The 21,863-nt window shown below is 44.9% G+C and overlaps 1 protein-coding gene across 2 annotated transcripts in view; it reads left to right on the forward strand.

Annotated features, from left to right (window-relative positions):
• Nucleotides 1-11,206: 11,206 nt before the first annotated feature.
• The window catches only part of ARHGAP21 (Rho GTPase activating protein 21), a 123,973-nt gene continuing 113,316 nt past the window's right edge, over nucleotides 11,207-21,863 (forward strand). The window contains exons 1-2 of one of the 2 annotated variants that reach the window (XM_080583226.1): nucleotides 11,207-11,663; nucleotides 12,471-12,801. In XM_080583226.1, coding sequence (XP_080439352.1) covers nucleotides 12,727-12,801 — 75 coding nt within the window. In that variant the 5' untranslated portion in view covers nucleotides 11,207-11,663; nucleotides 12,471-12,726. Of the gene's footprint in view, nucleotides 11,664-12,115; nucleotides 12,802-21,863 lie in introns of those variants that run through there. The other variant, XM_080583228.1, reaches the window with a different exon arrangement.

The raw sequence follows: 21,863 nt of genomic DNA on the forward strand, positions 1-21,863 counted from the left end.
GCTTTGGTTCTCAGCTCCAGTTATATGGAAGGGACGGATCTCCAGCTAACAATAACCAACAATAAGGTGTTAGGCACTCCCTGCTACAGAACACTTCAGAGAATATCTGTACTGCAGATCTTTCTACTGTGCTGCCATATGTAATAGATCTCCAATGAACAACAGCAAAAAAACAACCCTTGTTAGACTGTAGACAAGATCTGAGTTCAGTTTTAACACCTTTGGCAGTGTGTAATGCCTAACTCTTCACCTCAATAGAGGTCAGTTATATCATGGCTCAATAGTATAGTTTTTTCTGGGCTTGTGTATAAGTCAGTTGTGCAATGGATTTTCTAATTATTTCTTATGCTAGTGGACACCACCGTTCAATTCTTTATCAGTATTAAATGGGTCTGATTTCTGTATCAATAAAAATGACGTGCACCAGGCAGACTGTTTCCAGGGCCACAAACATCCCTGGTATCCTCTGCGACAGACAGACTGCTAAGTTTTGTAACATGATGGATGAAACTAAATTGAAAATCAATATTTTCTTTTACAGAAGCTTTCAAAATACTGGCCCTGGCGCTTTGTTTAGAATAAAAAGCCCTTCCTTACCAAAAGCAAATCTCTAGTAATGCCGATCCTGTAGCACAGTCACACTGTTGCTCTCACCCTGCAGAACAGCACTGCAATTTATAAAGTGATAAGCCAAAGAATTAGGAAATACCTAATTAATGTAATTGAAATGTCTCACTTAATCCACTTGGTTAACAGCAATGCTACCAGGTGAAAATTTCCACTACACATTCTGATGAAGGCTTTAATGTTAACTTGTGTCATGCGTATTTCTTAATATAGAAATAATTGATACTTGTATACCAGCAGTTATGCAGAACAGAGTTGCACAGCAGTCTGCTTATCCTCATCGAAAGGATGTTGTTTTATACACAGGAATAAAGTGTTACTTTCATTGTTATTCCCACAATATGAGGGTGAAAAAAAGAAAACGGGCTAATAATAACTCATTGCAGTTACAGAAGTTCAGGCTCTCCCAACAGTCAGTGAAGAGAAACAAAAAGCCGAAGCAATCCCTCTTAGAAGAGTGGTGTGAACGTTTCTTGTCAGCTTCTGCGACTTCATTTACTATTAAGAGAGCCTAGATGACGAGCTCAGATCAAATGAATAATTTATAGGTGGGTAAAATCAGGTGCCATGGATACCGCCCTTGGTGTCTAGCGCGCTTGGAGGAGAGAGCACAAGGCATGCAGAAAATTTTATTTGCCTCGGGGTGTCAGAAGTTTGCGTTATTAGGCTCCTTGTTTGCCCAGAATGAGAGCCCTACTGCAGCCAGATTCGCAAGGATGTGCTCGCACTCGGAGCCATGTTGGAACAGCTTTATCCATAACAAGAGCTCCTCACTCTTAACTGAAGGGTGCACTGAGCTAAAGGGGAATAAGATGCTCTTATTTTGGGAAGAGAGTACCCGGCATATGCTGTACCAATCCATCAATATTTTCAATATTTCAGCAGTGCTCCTGCTCTGAATTGGAACCAAAAGCAAGTATTTTCATTAAAAGCCAGAAGGAGAGAGGGAGTGTGAGAGCCACTTAATTAAAGCATTTCCAGCCAATACTCTGAACAACTTCTAGATTCTGCACGTATCCTGTGCATAGTCAACGGAAACTGTATGAGCAGAGGCTGAAAAGCCTTGGGGGGAGCTAATGTAAAATGAGCAAAAACTACAATAGTCTAGACCGTAAGAATAAAGCTCTGGCATTTATCTGAGAAGAACCAAAACATGTAGTGACTAAGTGGATCTGCTGGCTGTTGAAGAGAGGCAAGAGAGCCCCAACACAGCCTACAGCAATCTGCCGGCCTACTCTGAAGTGGAGGCCATATCTGACGGGAATAAGGTGCTCCAGCACTGCTTCTGTATGGGATGGATGCTGCAAGAAGCTGTCTCATGGCCCTAGCCCCTCGCCCAGAAGTGCCCACCTCCAGGCTGGCCGAGTTGTCTCTATGCCCTCTTTCAATGCAGAGTAGCAGAAAACAGTCACAGGGGCAAAGAAAGTGGTTTGTTATCCTCTGGCTTTGAAGAACTGTGTAAAACCACATCCAGTGTTATTCACGTGTCGGGGAGAACTTCACCAGCCCAGCTGTCTGTGAAATAACCCTCTGCCTTTAGGTGCAGCTAGAGGAGGCCGCTGCCTGCGCTGGCTGCCTTCAGGAGGCAGTGGCACGGAGCATCCTACAAGCAGCGTGCCTCACTCTTTGCCCTTGCACAACCAATTTTGTCACGACCAAGAAGAGCACAATCCTCTGAGCTGGAGTCAGGAAACATCTCGCAGGAGGAAAAGCCAAAAGATGACTGTTGCAGTGTTTCCACTCGGTTCATCCCTTCGCTACAGCAGCTAAGTATTGGAAGGGGACTTGAGCTGTGCACAGCTGTTATTTACCTCTGTTTTGAAATGCTCAAAGTTGCAGTAATCTGTTTATTTTTCTTTAACTCTTTTGTCCTTCAGAGGTATCACGCATTTCAAGAGGCAACATTGCTAGGTATTAAGAGAATCATTGGGCTGGCAATGCTGTTGCAAGTGTTTCTTTGTAAAAGAAACACAATAAATAAAGGAAAGCAGATTAAATAAACATGGAAGCTATAAACACAGCACACACACACAAAAAGTCTTAGTGAACAGAGAAGTTTGACAAATGATGACTGGTACAAATCTTTGCTTTTTCTCTGGCTTTCATCAGGATTTCTCTAAACCATAACGATGTCTCCAAAGGAGGAGTCCTGACACAGCTTAGGGGAAATGGATTGGAGCCTGCTGCTCCTGCGGCCGGTACTACAGGTTTGGAAAGGAGAAGAGCAAACAGGAATACGGAGGCTTTTCCCTTTGGGTTTCTTTTTTTATATTAACCAGACCCAGTTATTAAGGCTAATTACCTTTATAGAAGTTGGATAATGCTTGTGGCCCTCACCTCAGGCACCTGTATGGCCCTGCAATCTGATAGTCCACCCCCACCTGATGAAAAGCAAAGACCACTCTTACTGTATCAAAAAGATTAAGCCCTGTCCTTATATTTTTTTGGGGGGGAAATGCTTTGCATTGCTGTGCTCAGAGTTTGTTTTGTGTTTTGCTTAGGGCTTAAGGACTGCCTTGAGAATTAAATTAACTTGGACCGTTTCCCCTTGCTTCCCTTGTAATGCTTTGGTCTAATCCTGCAAATGACCTTTGTGTGGACATACTTTGCATCCACATGGAGCCATTTGGAGTCTGGTGCATGCGAAACAGCCCAATGCTGTGCTGAAGAATTCAAGTATATCTAATGAGTTAAAATATTTGGCTGCTGCTTTCTTCTGGGAAAGCAGTTCTGAAATGAACATCTGAGGGTGTCTTAGCAGAAGGCTGGGCTGAAAACACTCTGTAAACGTGGCTTTGTTTTTTAGCTCATTACTTTCATTTTGACTTCTGACAGCGTTATGTTATTGCTGATTGGATTTCTGGATTGATTTCTGTCTAGATTTGCATCTCTAAATCCATTCCTAACAGGGACAAAACGCCCAGTGTGACAATTAGTTTGGAAACATGTTATATTCAATGCTTTCTCCAGCAAGTTCAAATGCATTTTTCTTTTTTATATATTAAAGTTTGCATAGGCAGTCAGTCAACATGGCTTGTTTAAAATAAATGAGCATTTCTGTTCCTTATGTTCCTTAGATGTAATCATTCACATGGCTGGGTTTCTTTTTTTTATTTTTTTTTCCCATCCAGGCAGATGAGTCACGTGGAACCTGAACCCAGCTCCAGGTGCTCCTCCTGCCCACAGTTGTCTCAGCTGTTTGCTAAAACTAGAGCAGAAATCACTCATTACATAGTATATCTAATTCTGATCAGCCAGCACCTACTGTAGAATTTGACTTTTGTTCAAAGGGTTTGTAGAAGACTGAAAGGGAATAAGGTCCAATATTTTCGTCTCCTTGAAAGCATCATCCACAGATAATCCTCTCTCTGGAGGCTGGATGTAGCTTTCTGGGAAATTTATAAGACTCCTTCCAGGAAGCTATGGTGATGGATTAGCTCTGTTAAACTACCAAACATATTCCTAATCCAGCCTATTCGGGAAAATCCACACCATAGAGATACAAATACAATCCAGTTTCCCCCACATTTTTTTTCCTTTGGGAGGGGTGAGGGGTGTCATGCTTTCCTGGTTGCTGTTTCCCCATTTTCTATCTCACTACTTAAAAGCCAGAGCAGGAAGATAGGTGTTGGGAAAACAGTGGGGAAAAAAAAAAAGGAAGAAGAAGAATGTAGTATCATTTTCAGAGCCTAGTCCCCATAAATAGCAATCAGCTTACAGGTTTAGAGACCTTCTGGCCTTTAGATGGCTCCTGCTGTCCCAGAGAGCATCTCTTGTGTCTCTCTTCTGTGAAAAGAGAGCTGAGCAGCGGTCGGCATAAGTAGCAGCAAGTGGAGTCAGATTTAGAGGTGAGTACCTGGTTTCTGCAAGGTATCTGTCAGTGATGTTGTGATGAGCTCAAAGTGAAGTAAAAGCTCTTTGGACAGAGTGGGCAAAATAAGAAAGCAGCAACTGATATATTGCCTTTGGGTGGAGCACATCACTGTTGGAAGGAGGGAGGGTTCTAATGAAAGGAATATATTACGATGATATAAATGCATTATTTTTCTTCCTGATCTGCTCAGTGCCTGAAAGCTATCTTGACCCAGCCCCATCTCTAGGGGAAGACCTGTCAAATGCCAGGGCTCAGGAGGAAGCTGTCACACCTTGTCCCTTTGGAGGGAAGTTGTGGACAGTCAGAAGAAATACAAGATGGGCAGCCTGAATTTTGGAGACGGCTGTTCGCACCTCTGTGCTACTACAGCAGTCGCACTGATCAGCAGATCAAGCTGCTGCTGACGTGATAAAGCAAGGACAGAGTGATAACACTGTTGTCAATTCATCACCAGCTACTTCCACCTAAATTGTCAGTTAAGTAGTTAAACTAAACATTTTACAAAATAGGGCTGATTTATCACCTCTCAGCAGACCAAGGCAGAGAACCAAAGACAAAGCTGTTATTTCAGCAGAGGGGCCAAGGTAACCCAAATTGTCGTTTCACTTTTCTTTACCATTTGAGCAATTAAATCTTTTCTGTCATGGCCAATTTTAAATAGATTGGATGTTCATTGTGTTGAACTCTTTAAACTTATGTGTGTGTGGGAGGGGATGGTTTTGAGGGAAAATGCTGCACTTCTAACAGTCCCTGCTGGCTTTCTAAAACAAGTTAACATTGTTTGACCTAAAGTGAATAAACTCTCAACAGGACTGAGGCTGATGACTTTATCTGTTAGACTCTGGCTCCTCTGATTTAAAACAAATGAAAGACTGCTGATAGTTCAAGTGAATGCAGAAAAGATGGGAGTGATATTTTTTTCCCTCTAGCCCTTTACAAAATTAGGAAATCTTGCTGTAAACAACATGCATGGCATTTTCAGAAACAAGTTGTTATTCCACAGTGACAGTTTCCAAAACGAGAAAAACAAGAGTTTTGCTTTGCTTATGGTTTCTAAGTGTTTCAGTAGCTTTTCATTGCTAGGAACTCGAGCTAAAAGTAAAGCGAGTTCTGCTGTGCTCCTCCTCGTCATAATCTGTTTGCTCAGATTTTACACTGCAGCTAATTCCCCTGGGCACACTGAATTATACTTGAATTTGTTTTTGTCTCTGTCTGGATGATGTTAAATTCCTGCAGGCTTGAACAATGTCATACTTCTTTACAGAGTACCAAGTCTGCTTTTAGAGCGAACAACTGAGGCTTACTGCTGTAAAGGGTAAAAATCAGCCTGCCTTCACACACTTTGGTAGCCTCACACAGACACCTCTGGGTCCAGTTCAAGGAAACTATATACATGCACATGTGGCCGATTAATAAGTACTTGGGTGTGAATGCACAGCACACCCAAAACTTCTCACCATCTCTGTTTTGGACACACACGGAAGAATAACCTGCCTTACTACTCGGTCATCCTTGCTCCGGGGGGAAATGAAGTACCGCAGGCCTCTTACCTGCACGCAGCCTTCTGTTTGGTGATGCTTCAGTGATGCTGGCCAGGAGGAGCAATCATCTCTCCGTGAAATCCTGGCTTCTCTTGGGGCCTCGGACATTGTCACCCAGACTGCGTGAGGAGCAGTATCCTGAGAGAGACAGCTCTCCCTTCATGCCTCAACTTTGTTATCTGAGAAGACTATGCTGAAGACTGGGGGACGCACCAGCTGAGATGCTGCTTCTCGTAGAGTAACTGCCTGGTTTCTAAAACAACTGCCAGAAGCCACATGGCTACTCTGTTGGTATTCTCAAACACAAAATATTCCAAGAATAAGCAGCTCATTGTCTCCTCTTCCAAACTGGCTTTTAGTCTGTGCTGACAAACACTGCTGTTGTTGTGGTCACATCACGCCTCCTATTTGCAAAAGAAAAGGTGTTGGAGGCACATGCACACACGTACAGATGTTCTTGGATCAGATCTCCAGATACCTTGGAGAAGAACAAAAAGGGCCAGCAAACAACAGCCATACACAGCCTGGATAAAAGATATCTTTGGGTGGCTCCGAAAGGTAAGATCCAGCTTTCTACCTCAGAGAAACCTGACCCCAAACCATGATGCCTGGCAAACCACCACTCCTCCCATCCACCACATCATCCTACAGCTGGTATGGGAGGAGGCAACTTGACCGTTTCTACAAATATTTCAGGTCAGGAGACCGGAACCATCACTCGCCCTGCGGGGAAGGTTCTGCAGTCTCATGCTGTTTCTGGAAAGAAGCTGAGGTGTCCTCAAAGCAGTGGGTTGGGGAATTGCCCTGGCACAGCATAGGAAATAAAGCCAGGGAAGGCAGTCTCTAGTAGCTTTTGCACAGATGACTGCCCCTTCCCATGCACATCTCTACTCAATGGCTACAGTGCAGGGGACATGGGTCCTGAGAGCACAGCCTGAAATATTCCCCACAGCCTCCCTGAGCACACCTAGCAGTGATCTTCGCTTCACGGTCCTGAAGCTGCCATGCATTTATGTGATATCACACTCAAGCTGTCTCATTGCCTCAAGTCATTCTCAGCTATGGCAGGAGGAAGGATCTGAGGGGAAGGCAAGAGGCTGCGTTGCCAATCAAATTCTCTAGCTTTAGCTCTCAAAATATACAAGCGAGGCAAAAATACCCTTTTTCTCCTCCTCACCTGTATTCAGCGAGCCTGGTGATGCTGGCTCTGGTCTGCTTCCGTGCCCAAGAAGTCACAGTACTGTTTGTTTAACCCAACGCTTGTCAAGCCTTGCCTAGTACCTGCTCTGCACATCTCGTTATTCATGGGCACTGCTGGCAATCAATCTCACAGCCCAGTTTGGAGACTGTGCTATACATTTTTCACCATGTCTTCAACACATTTTTCTTTTTGTGGTAAGACACCTTACCACTTTCAAGACGCACACCCCATCACTTCAGCTTCCTCTCTGGCTTTCCAGTAGGCCATGCTTCCTCTTCATCACAGCTTTAGCTAGGCAGAGATTATACCTGGGGACTAAGCCATGCAGAACGCAGTATGCACTCAAAATGGAATTACTTGTAGGGGATATTGCATAGCAGACTGTGACTGGTGGAGACAGCACTGCTGAAGCTTTGGGACGCCAAAATCTCTTACCATAGACCCAGTGGCAGGCTGGCTTCAGTTCCTCTTGGCAGTGCTCTGCAGCACTTGAAAAGCATCAGCATCCAGGGCCAAGTGAGGTAGGTGTGATCTCCTGTGAAGACTGAAATAAAAGCAAGGAGGCACTTTGGTCATAGTTCAGTGTACACGTGGGAGCCAAGGCGTAGGCAGGGCAGCGATGAGATTAATCTCTGCAGCCAGAATATAGGTGATAGGAAAGACCATAGAGTGAGATGGGAGTATTAGGGTACAATTACTAACAAAACAGCCATCACCAATAATATCTAGGTTGAATAATGTGCTAGTGCTGGATGGGAAACAGTTGCATGCATCATGGCTGAATCACAGGAATCTTAATGCAGAAATCTGTAAAGCAAATACGATTGCAGACAATGGTTAGATTACTGTGTGGCTCTACTCGTGATTTCACAGAAGGCTTTTATATGTCTAGGAAGGAACTGTATTCCAGCTGCAGTATCTTGGATATATCGGATAATGAAAAATGTGTTCATCGTGCATTTTTTGATCTCCTATTCTGGGGAAAATGTAATGAATCATCCTCATGTAGGGCACCAGTCAACATCCTCTGGAGCATGGAAGCTGTTAGATGGATGTCGGTGCCCTGGCCATGTGCTGAAAGAAGTCCGTAGCCAGGCTGCTCGCCGTGGTGCTCACAAAGGCTGCCAGGGAGGCAGTAGCCTTCTCTGAAACAGAGAAACTGCAGAGGTGTCCATGTTCAGCCTGACCCTATCAAAGCAGACCCTGCCTGTGAGATTTAAGCAGCTGGGGTCTGTGGTGGGAAACGTTACTTCAACAGCTCCCGTAAGCGACAATTTCTGAGGGCAAACATCAGTGCAAATGTCTACTCGCTTAGAATCCTATCTCTTCCCACTCACTCTACCTTTCATTTCCAATACCAGGTTCTTTAAAATTGGACCTTTTCTTATTTAACTCCTCAGACTTAACTCCTCAGTCTTCCCCCTACCCCAGCACAAAATACCCAGGGTGTACTCTTATCTCCCACTACTCCCTATCTAATCTACCCTACCAGGTACTCCACACTAATCTAATCTAAAAATTCCTCTAAGAAACCTGCTCTCATTTTATCCTCTGTTTCTCTGCACTTGCATTTCTCTCTAACCCAAGGATAGGACATTTGGGACTACCCACAGCTGAGCCAACTCGCTGCTCGTGGCACCTCAGTTCTGGCAGATCATGGTGGGCTGCACGTGGTGAAAGAGGAGAGGGCCTTTGGGATGGCATGGACAACATGGCTTCTTGGGAAGCGAGTTACATCACCAAAGCTGTGTGCAGTTTAGATATCTAAACATGTCGTAGGTGTGAGAGAAAGGCAGGCCCTTGGGCTCTGCCAGAGGTAGATGCTAAGTACCATGTGGGCAGGGGGCAGGTACCTCAAGCATATTTCATGTAATGAGTTTCAGTCCTCTGGTCTACCCACCCAAGTAAATTTTGATATCCAAAATTTAGCCTTTAGAATTTCTGTGTTCTCAAGATATCGACGTGTTCATTTGGCAAATGCGATCTTAAGAAGATACAGCCCCATATTTGTGTCATCGCAGACCCAGCAGAACTGGCACCACAGAACAACCGAGCACGCCTCAGCCCCTGGACGGCAGCGTAGGCTTAACTCTGCCTGCCTCCGCAATTCAAGCGGAGCTGCTAGACTTTGCACTGAAGTGGCTGAGATGCGCTCAGAGATATCTGCACCAGCTCTCCTGTGGGGATGATACTCTTTAGCAAGGAGTGATAATAAACAGTAGGATGGTGCTAACACTTTAAGCTGCTGCAGCTGTCTGCTAACAGAATATATGTCAACACCTTCAGACTAGAAGGTGAGAAAGTGAAATTATAGCTCTCGGTTACCCTAATTCTGCTTTTGCAACCTCTTTTATTAAATCAGTTTCAAAGGTGGCTAGGAGACTCTGAGATTCTGCTTGTGTGTTATGAATCTGAGATAACGAGCTTGTTTCTGAAAGCTTGCCTCCTTCTGTAAGTTTTCCTGTTGCAACTATGACACCGTATTTAGAGTGAAAAATAACAGCACATGAAAGTCCTAAAGATATCCCAGTCCCCCAGGCAAAAAACATCTGCCACAAAAAATTGAAAACTGTGATTATGAGGAAGAAAATGAAGTACATATAGTTTAATGAAGATTTGGTAGTATAAATATGTATAAATATTCTTTTGATAATTACACAAATATAACCTTCCCAGAGTTAATAATAAGATATATTTCCTTAGCCAAGCCATGAAATAATTTGTGATTCGAGAATTACATTTTCCTCTGTGATATTTTTGCCTCGCTTGTATATTTTGAGAGCTAAAGCTAGAGAATTTGATTGGCAATGTAAGAAAAGTAAAAATGGAAGATTTGTCACTGTATCGATGTAGCTCTGCTGATATAAATAGAGACTTGCTAGATACTAAATGATTGCTCAGATAGTCTATTCATGTTTAAATATCTCTGAGACATTTTATAAATCTGACAACTTTCTACATGGATATTAGTTATGATGCTAATTTAGATTTGGAGTCTGTGGCTCCCATAGGAAAAGTGATGATCATGAATACATGGAAGTTATTTTATATACATAATAGATTTTCAATGATGTTCTGCAGGTTGGCACAATGACTAAAGTGCAGAGAGCAGTATGCAGCCAAGGAGACAGCAACAGTTCTTGGCTTTATTTGATAATAGCTTCCAAACAGCGAAAGTGCTGTAATTGTTCCCCTTCCTCACCCCTTAAAAATATCAGGTGATTTTAACTCTGATCTTTTCAACTTCTTGGCAACCATGGACTGGATGGTATTATAAGTTTGCTCAGGGTTTGGGTGGCAAATAAATTGTAAAATGTTGTACGTCAATGAGAAATTATCAGGGAGCTTGACAAAATGATCCTGTGAGTTGCTAGCTGGGCAGCAATATGCTTAATTAAAATATGTGTATGTGATCTCTGGTCCAGGTCAGGTTCAGCCACTAAGTAGTCTTTAACATCAGAAATTTATGAGAACCTGAAAATGGGGGCTAACATTCCCTTCACACATTGACTTCAGAAACTACTACATGTTTTAGCTGTATATACATCTACAGAAATCCATGGAATCACATGGAATTGTAGGTAGGCATCTAAATCAGGATGACGAGATTTGTGTTGTAATATACTTTTACATTCAGTAGACAGTAGATATGACCAGTTGACGAGAATCAGCATTTGGACGTCCAGACTCTTCTCAGTTCTTAGGAAGCCAGTATTCCTACCTGCTGTGATGGGAGTGGTTGCTGGATAAGCAGGCCAGTCACCTCCTTTCTGAGGTCACTGAGAATAGCTAGGTAAATAAATAAAACCACAAAACACCAGCACATTGTTTTGAGGGCACAAACGAGACGAGATCTTTACCATTTCATACAAGTCACTTTATTCTTCGTAGCTCCCTTTCACAGAGACTTCAGTTGTCCAGTCGCTGTTCTAGAACAGGAAAAACAACAACAAAAAAATAAAAATAAAAATAAAAAGGTCTCACAGTGGTAACACAGAAGCAGGAGACACAGGGGACACGTTTACTTTCGGTGCCTTCACCGAGACACCGCGGCCAGTCTCCTTCCAGCCCTCAGGCTGCGGGGCACCGGCCTGACCCTGTCTCGGAGCCCCCGGGAGCGCAAGGACCAGGTGCAGGACGAGGCCTGCCACAGAAGCGCTAAATCCTTCGCCAGGGCAGAAAAAGGGCGATTATTCCCGTGAGGAACCCGAAAAAGCTGGTGGGGAGGAGAAGAGAAGCGCGGGGCCCGCCGCTCCGCGCTCCACACGGCGGGGCGGGCGGCGGCAGCCAGCTCCTGCCCTCTCGGTGTCGTCTGAGGAGGAGGAGGGCGGATTTTTGGAGGGAACAGAAACCGCCGGCCCGGAGGCGGGGGAAAGGGGACGGCGACGAGAGCCGCCGAAGGGGCCGGAGCTGTATGAGAGTAAGAGGGGGCCGGCGGCGGGGACAGTGCCCCTCAGGGCCGGGGAGAGGCGAGGCCGGGGCGAGCGGCGCTGGGGCACCGCGGAGGCCCCGGAGGGGCGGCGGGGACGGGCGAGGCGCGGCTCCCCCGCTCCGCGGCCGGTGCCCAGGTGGCCGGGGCGGCGCAGCTGGCAATGCCTGACGGCGGGGGACCGGCGGGGGGGGAGCGGCCCGGCGGTGGCGAGGGAGGCCCGAGGGAGGGGCGGCGGGCGGGGCGCGGTGGTCTGATCGCCGCCGGCCCCGGCGACGTAGCTGGGGGGGGGAGGGAAGCAGGGCGCTGGCTGGGAAGCGGGGAACAAAAGCGCGGCTGCGGGAGCAGCGGGGCTTGGCCTCGCCGAGCTCTTTTGTCGCCGCTTCCCAGACGGGGTTTGGGTGGCTGCGGGCCCCCCTCGGCGAGTTGAGCAAAGTTCAGGCGGCGCGGAGCCGCCGGGACGGGACGGGACGGGAGGGCCCGGCCCCGGGGCGCGCTCCCCGCCCTCCGCCTCCCTTCCTCGGCCCGGCCCGGCCCTGCCCCGGGCGGCTCTCCCCGTGCCGCCGCCAGCCCGCGTGCGGCGGGGAGGGAGGGAGGGAGGGAGGGAAGGAGCGGGCGCCTCCCGCCTCCGCCTCCCTCTCCTCCCCGCGGCTGGGGCTGTGGATAGGAGGAGTTGGAGGAAGAGGAAGATGACGAGCGAGTGCAATTAGCCTAACAAGGGACGGGTGGCGGCGGCTCCGCGCCGGGGACTGACACCTCCGCTCTTTTCTCTCTCTCTTTCTCTCTCTCCGGCTCCAGCCATGAAGCCAGAAGCGGGGCAGCGCGGCTGAAGCCCCGGGGCCGTCCCGGCGCTCTGCCCCATGGCCGCTGCGTGACGGGGCCGAGCCCCCACCCCCGGCGGCGGGGCCGGCCCGGGCTCGTCGGCGGCGTGGCCGCGCTGGGTGTGTGCGAGCGGCTTCGGCGTTGCCTCCCCCGCCGGCTCCCTTCCCTTCTTCCCATCCCCGATGTGGGCTCCAGAGGACTCGCCCCTCCTTTGTAGCCGGGAACTGAAATAATGGCGACCCGGTGGGCAGCGGGGCCGCCCGGCGGAGATGGAGACACCGAGCCCCCCCCGGGCGGCAGCGGCCAGGTAGGAGCGGGCGGGACGCGGGTGCGGGGCTGCGGGGCCGGGCCGCCTGCCTCCCTCCCTCCCTCCTGCCGCGGGGAACGGCTTGGCTGGAGCGGGCTTAATGGCCGCCCCCTCTCCCTCCTTCCCTCCCTCCCTCCCGCCCTCTCCCTCTCTTCCTGCCCGCCCGCCCCGCAGCCGCTGGGACGTGGGCGCTGGGAGCGATGTGGCGGCCCCGGCCCTTCCCCGCTTGCCGTGGGTCCCCCCCCGGCTGCCCCATCCGAAGACCCCCTCAGTGTCCCCGGGTGCCTCCCCCTAGAAATACCGGCCTGGCGCCGAGCTCCCTTTGTAGGCAGCTCCTCCAGCCCTGCCTGCAGGCAGCGGTTTGCGTTAGACGTGTCTCCGGCCGCAGCGTTTCGCCGGGAGTTCAGTTTAAAAACTTGACGGCGTGCCTTATGGTGGCACCGTTGCATGTTTGGACAAGCAAACCCTTGGTTTTTAGCGAAGAACTCTGTCTAATGCCTCCCTCCGAGCTGGCTATTAATAGTCATAAATATCTGCGAAACGGCCGGGAGTTCACATCCAGCGAAACAGATGTAACGGCTCCGGCCAAGTTGCTCCAAGATCTGTCTTAAACTTTATTTACGAACTTGCTTTTGTATTTTTCTAACTTGAGGCGTGTTATGCTCGTGACAGAAAGCTGACTTGAATCTGGGTAGAGCTGTGGAATGGGTGTCCTTTATGTAGATGGTCCCCTTTTGTTTGCTGAAATCGGAATACAGTAGACTGTATTAAACCTACAGAGTTCATTAAACCTACTATTAAAGCTAAAGAGTTCAAAAATGAAAGTTTTTTATTTCAAAAGTGCCAGGTTTTGTTTTATCTCTATCCTCAGTTCACCTTTTTGCCTTGATTTTGAAGTGGCACATATGGTGGTGGTGTAAGATTTTCTTCACTGCCGTTGCCTCAATTAAGAGAGTCACACAGTCTCTTAAAGCAGGTGGGTTAGGTGAGGACAAAATGGGGGGTTTAAGTAAAAACAGATACGCTAAGATTTAAGACTTAGTGATGAATTATGCTTGTTAATTTGTATGTCGTTTTTATATGTTATCGAAATCCTTTTTTGAATGTGACTGAAAACAAGGCCATTTTTGGGGAGTGTATCCTTTAATACTATTTAAATAGTGTGGGAAGAGAGTAGAAGCCACATGGCCAAGTGTAAAAGTGAAAATCTGCTTTTTAATTCTGTCGTGTTGAGACTGTTGGTCTTTTGGCACTGGCGCTCTTGTCATAATCCACCTCTCCCTACTGTGGTAAGCCCTAATGAGGCCTCTGGCACTTTTGGAGCTCATCTTAGAGCTGTCTAACCGGGGACTACTAATAGGTATGGAATTGCAAAATGGGCTGTGCTGCCTGTTGTTGTACCTGGTATTTCTGTGTTGCAGTTAACATTTAACTGCTAGAAAACATGCACTTACACTGATGACTGCCTTAATCACAGCAGGCCTGAAATAATCTTTGCTTGAATGAAGATAGCCTTCATGAATGCCTAATTGAGGTCGTAATGCGTTCTTAGTTCCTTTAGTGCACGTATTCCTGCATGGTTTAAAGTACAATTTATTTCTTTATATTTTTTCATAGATTGGTGTAAAATGCCAAGAGAGAGTGAGGGGTTGTGGTTTGTGATCTGCTGAGTTCAGCTGATGAAATGGTTACTGTGTGCAGTACTGGTGTGAACAAATCCCTTTAACTCCAAAATAGGACTTGTGTTGATCACTGAGAACCTCGTTTCCCCTGAAAAAAGATCAGAAAACACTTGGTGAAATTACTGTAAAAAGGAGTCTTGAATTTGCAAAGAAGTTCCTGCTGTTGTAGGATTTTATAGTGTGTTAATACTTGACATGCAAGGTATTGGGAATTTTGGGAAATGATTTGTTTTTGGCACACTATCTCCCATATGTTGTTCACGTTGTCATGCAGTATTAACTCCGTGTCCATGTAATAATGTTTAGCTGTAGACCTGTACACACAGCAAGATGTCAGGAGGAGGACCCCAGGCATAGCTTGTGTTCATAATGGGCAAGGCAGTTGCAAGAGAACCTAGGATTTCCAGTCAGATAAAGGCTTTGGAAGTGTACAGCTATAAACACTGGGGCTTGATAAGAACAGAACTTGTTCTATGTCTTCGAGATCACTGATTGTACAAATAAAAGGAACTTCTGAGTAAGAAACGAGTGTGTATCTTTATAACACAGAGGTGGGAAAATTGTGGACATACAATTTGACTCCTTTGGGTAATGCATATATGGGTAGATAATTTTTTTGTCTGGATGCCTGTTTACTCTGATATTATATATATATATATATTTTATCATGCCTTGTCATGATTTCTACTTTTTTTATTTTCACTTTTTTTTTCTTTTTCCTTGACACTGCACCTGGAAGTCTTTCTCGCTACAGAGCCCCTTCACTGAAATGATTTTTGAGAACAAAGATGACGCATTCAGGCTTGCAGGCTCCCATCTGAACATACAGCGCCTGTTCAAAGGGACAGATCACGTATTCTGGGCTCTTGGGGGAGCTGGCAGAGAGGGCCAGGGACTCTCAGGGCTGTTTGCCATTCTTTTTGAAATCTGACACACATTTGCAAATGGGTACAAGAATCGCTGAGCTTGTGTTCATAAGGACAGATAAGTGAGAGTCTGCTTTTTCTGGCTTTTAGATTATTAGGCATATACTATCCCCATTTTGTCAGGTTGTAGCAGTGTTTTGCTGTTGTGATTAAGCCCTGTTGAGGTACAGGCAGTGCTATGCTAGTCACAACATCACATTTATAGCCCTGTCCAGATTCGAGACTGGAACTGCCTTTTTTGTTAGTATAAGTTTAAAATTTCTTTCCCTGCTTAGAAAAGCATGAAAAAAGTGCTCTTTTTGGTTTTCCGTTCCCACTGTTTTGCATTTACTTCAAAAGAATTACTAAATCAGTTTGTGGTGTAGCTTGCTGTTATCTGTATTGAAATGAAATTGTGGTTAATATTTTTTCATCCATACATTTAAACACTTTTGAATGTTTGTAGCTTTAAAAGGTAATTTTTTTTGTGGTGAACAATAGTTTCCTCCATTTATGAACACTAAATTACTTTATCAAATAAATTTTATTAGGAGTTTTTGATATTTTTTTCTGTTGGAACTCAGAGCACATATACATTCAGATTTTTTGTTACTGGAAATACCTAATACTGCAAAGAAATTTGGAGCATGGTGCTTTTTTTTGTCTTTTTTTTTCTGGCTTAACAGCTGAATTGTTAGGCATAGTAGACTGTCTTTAGAGATTCCTGGGAGTTTCAGCATTTGATGGTAACTAGGGAGTACATTTCCATAGGCTCCAGTAAAAGAAAACTTAGTTTCTTCAGTATTTTTAGAAATTCAGTATTTGTGGTTAAAAAGAAACGGGGAGAAAACGCCACAATATTTTTCTCTTACACCTTATCAGAGAGAGCAGAAGTGCGTAAACTGGAAGGGTCAGGAACCAGAGAAGGGCAATGATGACAGTAAAAATAGAAAATGATTGGCATTTTCACTAACAATAATTAGTAGACTGTGCTTGCTATTTTAGCAGCCTGGTTGGGATGACATTGGTAGGCTCAGAGTGGTGACACCCAGGTGTTAAGTGTCTCTACTGTAGGAGCACAAGCGCTGGAAGGCTGTAGTTAGGTTCTGTGTTTCAGTCTTTACATAATTATGCCTGTGAATGTGTAAGCTGCTCTGGAACTCGGTATCTTTGGAGACCAGTGCTTTCTCTGTACTTGATGCGTAGAGGCATGACCATAATGTATAATGAGGTTCAACCATAATGTAAAAAACTCAAAATCTGAGAATGGCTTTCATAAAGTTTTATATGTAAAATGAGTTTGAATTTTGTATTGTGTACTACCATTAGAAATGCATATTACTTGTGGTGATAGAGAGCTCTGTGCAAATATCGTGTCAAGGGAGAATAAACACAATATAAATACCACTGTTACCAGAGAGTGGTGATTTTAACTACTGAGAAAGCTTTAGTCAAATCCTTTTTAGTCATGCAAGCCTAACACTGGCTTCTGCTCTCATTTATGCTGGAGAATGCCTAAGGTAATTTGGTGGAACGTGGACCTCTTCCATGGGGAAATGTTATGTATTTGTAAGTGACAACATAAAGCTGTAAACAGTTAATTTCCTTCAAGAAAAGGAAGGGATGTGCCTTCAAATGTAGATGCGTTTGATGTTTTTGTAAAAGTGACTTTCTTCTTCTCCAAAAGACGCCTTTGTTGATTGCACCACTTAGATAATTGCTTGAAAAACAAGAATTTTTAGAAGAGAAGCGTGATGGATTGAAGAATGCTTTGAGCTGTATCAGTTCAAAATAAGTGCATTTACTGTATGTAGTATGTTTTATAAGGTAAATCATAGAACATTCTGAGTTGGCAGGGACCCACAAGGATCCTGGCTCCACACAGGACCACCCCAAAACCAAACCCCATGTCTGAGAGCACTGTCCAAACACTTCTTGAACTCTGGCAGCTCGGTGACGTGAGCACTACCCTGGGGATCCTGTCCCAGTGCCCGACCACCTCTGGGTGCAGAACCTTTCCCTCACACCCAGCCTGACCCTCCCCTGTCCCAGCTCCATGCCGTCCCCTCGGGTCCTGTCGCTGTCCCCAGAGAGCAGAGCTCAGCGCCTGCCCCTCCGCTCCCCTCGTGAGGGAGCTGCAGGCCGCCATGAGGCCTCCCCTCAGCCTGCTCTGCTCTGGGCTGAGCAAACCCAGGGCCCTCAGCCGCTCCTCGTACGCCTTCCCCTCCAGACCCCTCACCACCTCGGCAGCCCTCCCTCGGAGGCTCTCTGACAGCTTTATGCCCTCCCTGGCGCACCCCAGGGCACGGCTGGCCCTCCTGGCTGCCAGGGCCCACCGCTGGCTCGTGGCCAGCCGGCCTCCCCCAGAGCCCCCAGGCCCCTTTCCGCGGGGCTGCTCTCCAGCCTCTCGCCCCCAGTCTGTGTACAGCCGGGGTTGCCCCTTGCCGGGTGCAGAATCCGGCTCTTGCCCTCGTTAAATTTCACGTGGTTGGAGATCGCCCAGCCCTCTAATTTATCAAGATTTCTGCAAGGCCTCTCTACCGTTGAGGGAGTCAACAGCTTCTCCTTAGTCAACAGCTAATTTAGCGTCATCTGTAAACTTAGGGTATATTTAAGTCCTGTGTCCAGATAACTTATAAAAGCATTAAAGTGAGCTGTCCCTAAAATGTTTCTCTTTAGCAGTTGTAGCAAACATTACAACACCGATCTGAGTTTTTTCCTTTTATAAGCACTTTTAACAAAAATTCCTATCATTAAACTGAATGTGAAAATAACATCTCCGCTACTTCTGATGCATTATTTCTTGTCTGTGTTGTTTACTTGCATATACCAAAAACAACTGAGCGAACTATTGGGGAAGAGAAGGCATCTCATGACACTTATGCACTTTATGCATCTATGGTCTTGTACTATTTGAATGTACGAAAATGTCTTCCTGTAGGTGGATGACTAAAACGTAGCTCAGCAGAAGAGTATTGGCTCTGCAAAGAGTAAAAGCTGAGTTTTAAATTTGTGAATGCAGGCGTATGTTACTGTGTAGATGATGAGAATATGAGTGTGTGCAACCTCTGAGCACTATAAAAAGAAAAACTTTCTGTATCTTTTCCTGAGGAAATTTGCGTTGCAGTGTTTGGCTAACCTGTTGGCAATATATCTGGGTACTTGTTGCTGGTCTCTTTTTTTTTTTTTTCTTTAGCAACTGGAAGATGGAGAAAAATGAAGCTATTCTAGCATTCGGTGGTTTTGTGTTATTCTTCATTGCCGTTGTTTGTACGTTCAATTGCAGAGGCTAGGAAGCAGAATATAAAAACTTAGGAAATGATGTTAAATGAAAACGGATTTATATCCTGTTGTTAATAAGGGGTCATTGTTTCTAAAAAGCCTGGCTTAGCCGTACTGTAAATGGTGGGGCTTCGTAGTTGGCGTTGAAGCTGTGTGTTACTGGACAGGACTCCAGACGTCAGGCTGATGAGCTGTTAGGTATGACTCCTCCGTTGTAGAGACATCAGATCCTATGATCTCATCAAATCCTTGAATTCAGTGCCTTGCTACAGAGGAAGAGTTTGTCTGCCTCCCATAATAGGAAATATATGTACTAAATAATATGTTGTGCCAAGCATAATAGATAAACAGTGAATGAGAGCTGTGCTGTCTGGTCAGATTGGTGGATGAATGGGGATGATCATGTCACACTTCACCTGTTTATTTACACAGAATGCAGGTTACTGTAAATACTGTATATCTCCTGTCCAACTCCATTTTTGTCTTGTCACTTTCAGTATTGTTACGGAGTCATGGTATTTTTTCCCCATCACTCAGCAGTAGATGTATACAGTAGAAGTGTAAGCCCAGGTGATGGGTGGGAACAGCAACATCAGACAGACTTTGACTGTGTTCATATCAGAAGTTCGACACGTCTTGTAAACCTGCAAGTGCCTAAAGAAAGAGTTCTTTTAATCTTATGCTTGCAAGGTGGGATAAGCTGTTTTATGTATGCGGTTCTTAAATACTTTGAGACTTTTCAATTGGGAGGCTTCTTCTGTTGTGTTTGTCTTTTGTGTTGCTTTCAAACCAGGGTGAAATGCATTTTTCTCTTACTCTCTTTACATGGGAACTCTAGCTACTCCCTGAGTTGTTGTTTATCTTCTTGTTTTAGTAATGGTGAAACAATTTTCTGAGTTTACTGTTTTATTGCTGCTGGTAGTCTTGAATAAATCTCATCTGGGAAGATGATAAGAGTTTAGAGACTGGGTCACTTGCTGATAGGAAAGTAGAAGCTAGGCAAAGCTATGTGCCTTGCTCTTTGAGTCTCTTTAGATCGTGGAGATAGAACTATAGCATCTTTCTGAATAAGTATACTCTATTATAGTTTTGAATGTCATCAATGAATTGTGTTCAGTGGGAACTGTTGTTGCTTTATATTTTCTGTCGATTTTTGCACAAAAACTTGCAGTTCAGAAGGTGTTTATGAGCAGAGTGCTGCGAGCTGTAATTGTAGCTCCCTAAGCAGCATAGTGTTTGAGAGAGCCTGATACAGATCATGATAGTAAATACTTGGTGCTGAGCATGAAAGGTGCTGTGTGGGCATTCGGGAAAAATACAGACAGCTGTTTAGATTTTGACTCTCGCTTGCCACCGTGAGCGTCTACCTTTGGGAGTGTAGCTTGTGGGCTTATTTTTGTTTGAATTTTTCCTTATTTCCTTCTGCCAGCAGCTGCTGCTTTGCTCCCAGTGAATGAGGTGCCTCCTTAGGGGACATGGCTAATTACAGATCGGCTGTTGGCGGAGGGGTGCGCTTTGAGATAGACGATTTTCTTTTATGTAAGTGTCATTTGCATAATGTGTTAGGACACACTGTATGGAATGCATTAAGCACAGCAAATACACTGTGGGGAACGATCTTGCGCTGACATCAATGGGCTGCCTAGATGACCTAATCTTCCTTATTTTTAATTTTGAGGTTTGTGCTGTTTTCCTGCTTGGAAGGGCAGGAAAGAGAAATAAAATAGAAAGCTTTAAATCTTACTGAGAAGAGAGATGTTACATGCTTCTGAGTAATGGTTGTAGTTGGTGAAAATCAATTGAAAGGAGAAATGTGAGCCTGTTTCTGAAGTGATCTTGTTTTTACTGATTGGAGTGGTAATGTGCCCTCCTAGTTATGCCTTTGTATACTTCGTATACTTTTAATGGAGTACTATTCCCTATTTAAATTCAAATGCAAATTACTTGCCATTTAAGAAACTATTTTATTGTCCCCTCTTATGTTCTAGTTTTTCTTCGAAGTATATGGGACTTTTCACATTGAGAAGCTGAGAATCTCAGAGGATGTAAACTCTTGGGGAATTAAAAAAAAAAAAAAAAAACACGCTGCTTAAACCATCTTGAAATTAGTATTGAACATATAGATGTCCTCTACTTCAGCTTTCTGTGTACTTTTTTAAGTGTGAGGGCAGAAAGGGTTAAAATACAGATAAATTTCCTACGAGATTTAACATTGGATGTGAATAGGTGTCATGAGTGCTGCCTGTTCTGACCCTGGGACGAGCTCAAGGCGAACAATTAAACTCTCAGAAATCCCGTACGGATTATTTGGCTTGTGACAGATGCAGTCTATACAATGATACGTTCATGGTATTGGGACAGACTTCTCAGTTGTGAGAACTACAGTTAATTAAAACTTTCCATGTGCTATGTTGAAGAGTTGTAGTTGGAAAAACTAGTTTATAAAACAAAAGTAACATTCATTTCAAAACTTTAATGCAGTTCAACTTACTTTTGAAGAAAACACCATGCTCGTCCAAGGACTGCCCTGTTGTAATGAAACATGGAAGTGGTTGATTTCCTGAGAAACATAAATGATATTTTAACACAATTCTTTAATTAAACCTTGGGTCTGTTGTAGTTTAGGCATGTTTAAACTTGATTTAAACTTGAATGTCCTTGGGTTTAGACTATTTAAAAAGGCCAGGGTTCATTCGGTGCTAGCATGGGTATGCAGAACCATCAAATTTCCTTATGATGCAAGAATTGAGAACCAAAACATTTTGTTGTTGTTTGGGCCAGCAAAAGAAGCAGCAGATCTAGTATGTGCACTTCAACCAGGTGGCTCTTACTACCTTTAAGTTCTGACCTGTTTTTTTTTTTTTTAGATAAAGATCTGATTAGGGTTAAGTTTAGGGAGGAATGCCTCAGTGTTCACGTAGCAGCAGGCAGTCTCGCTGCAGTTCATGCTTTGTTATTGTTGCTGTGCTTTTCTTCTCAGCTTTCCAATTTTGATGTAACTTTAATAGGGAGCCCATGATTATGGTGAAAAGTATTCCCATGTGTAGCCACATACATTTCTTATTCATCAGTGGTTGTAAAATCCTACTTGTCCCTTCTTGCATGTGTTTTTAAATTTTATTATCCTCAGTCACCATGGTAAAAGGTGGGTAAGTAAACTTCGCCTGGAGTAATCAATTTTCATGGCAATTTT

The sequence above is a fragment of the Anser brachyrhynchus genome (assembly GCF_964034855.1).
Source record: "Anser brachyrhynchus genome assembly, chromosome: 2".
In the NCBI taxonomy this organism is placed as follows: Eukaryota; Metazoa; Chordata; class Aves; order Anseriformes; family Anatidae; genus Anser; species Anser brachyrhynchus.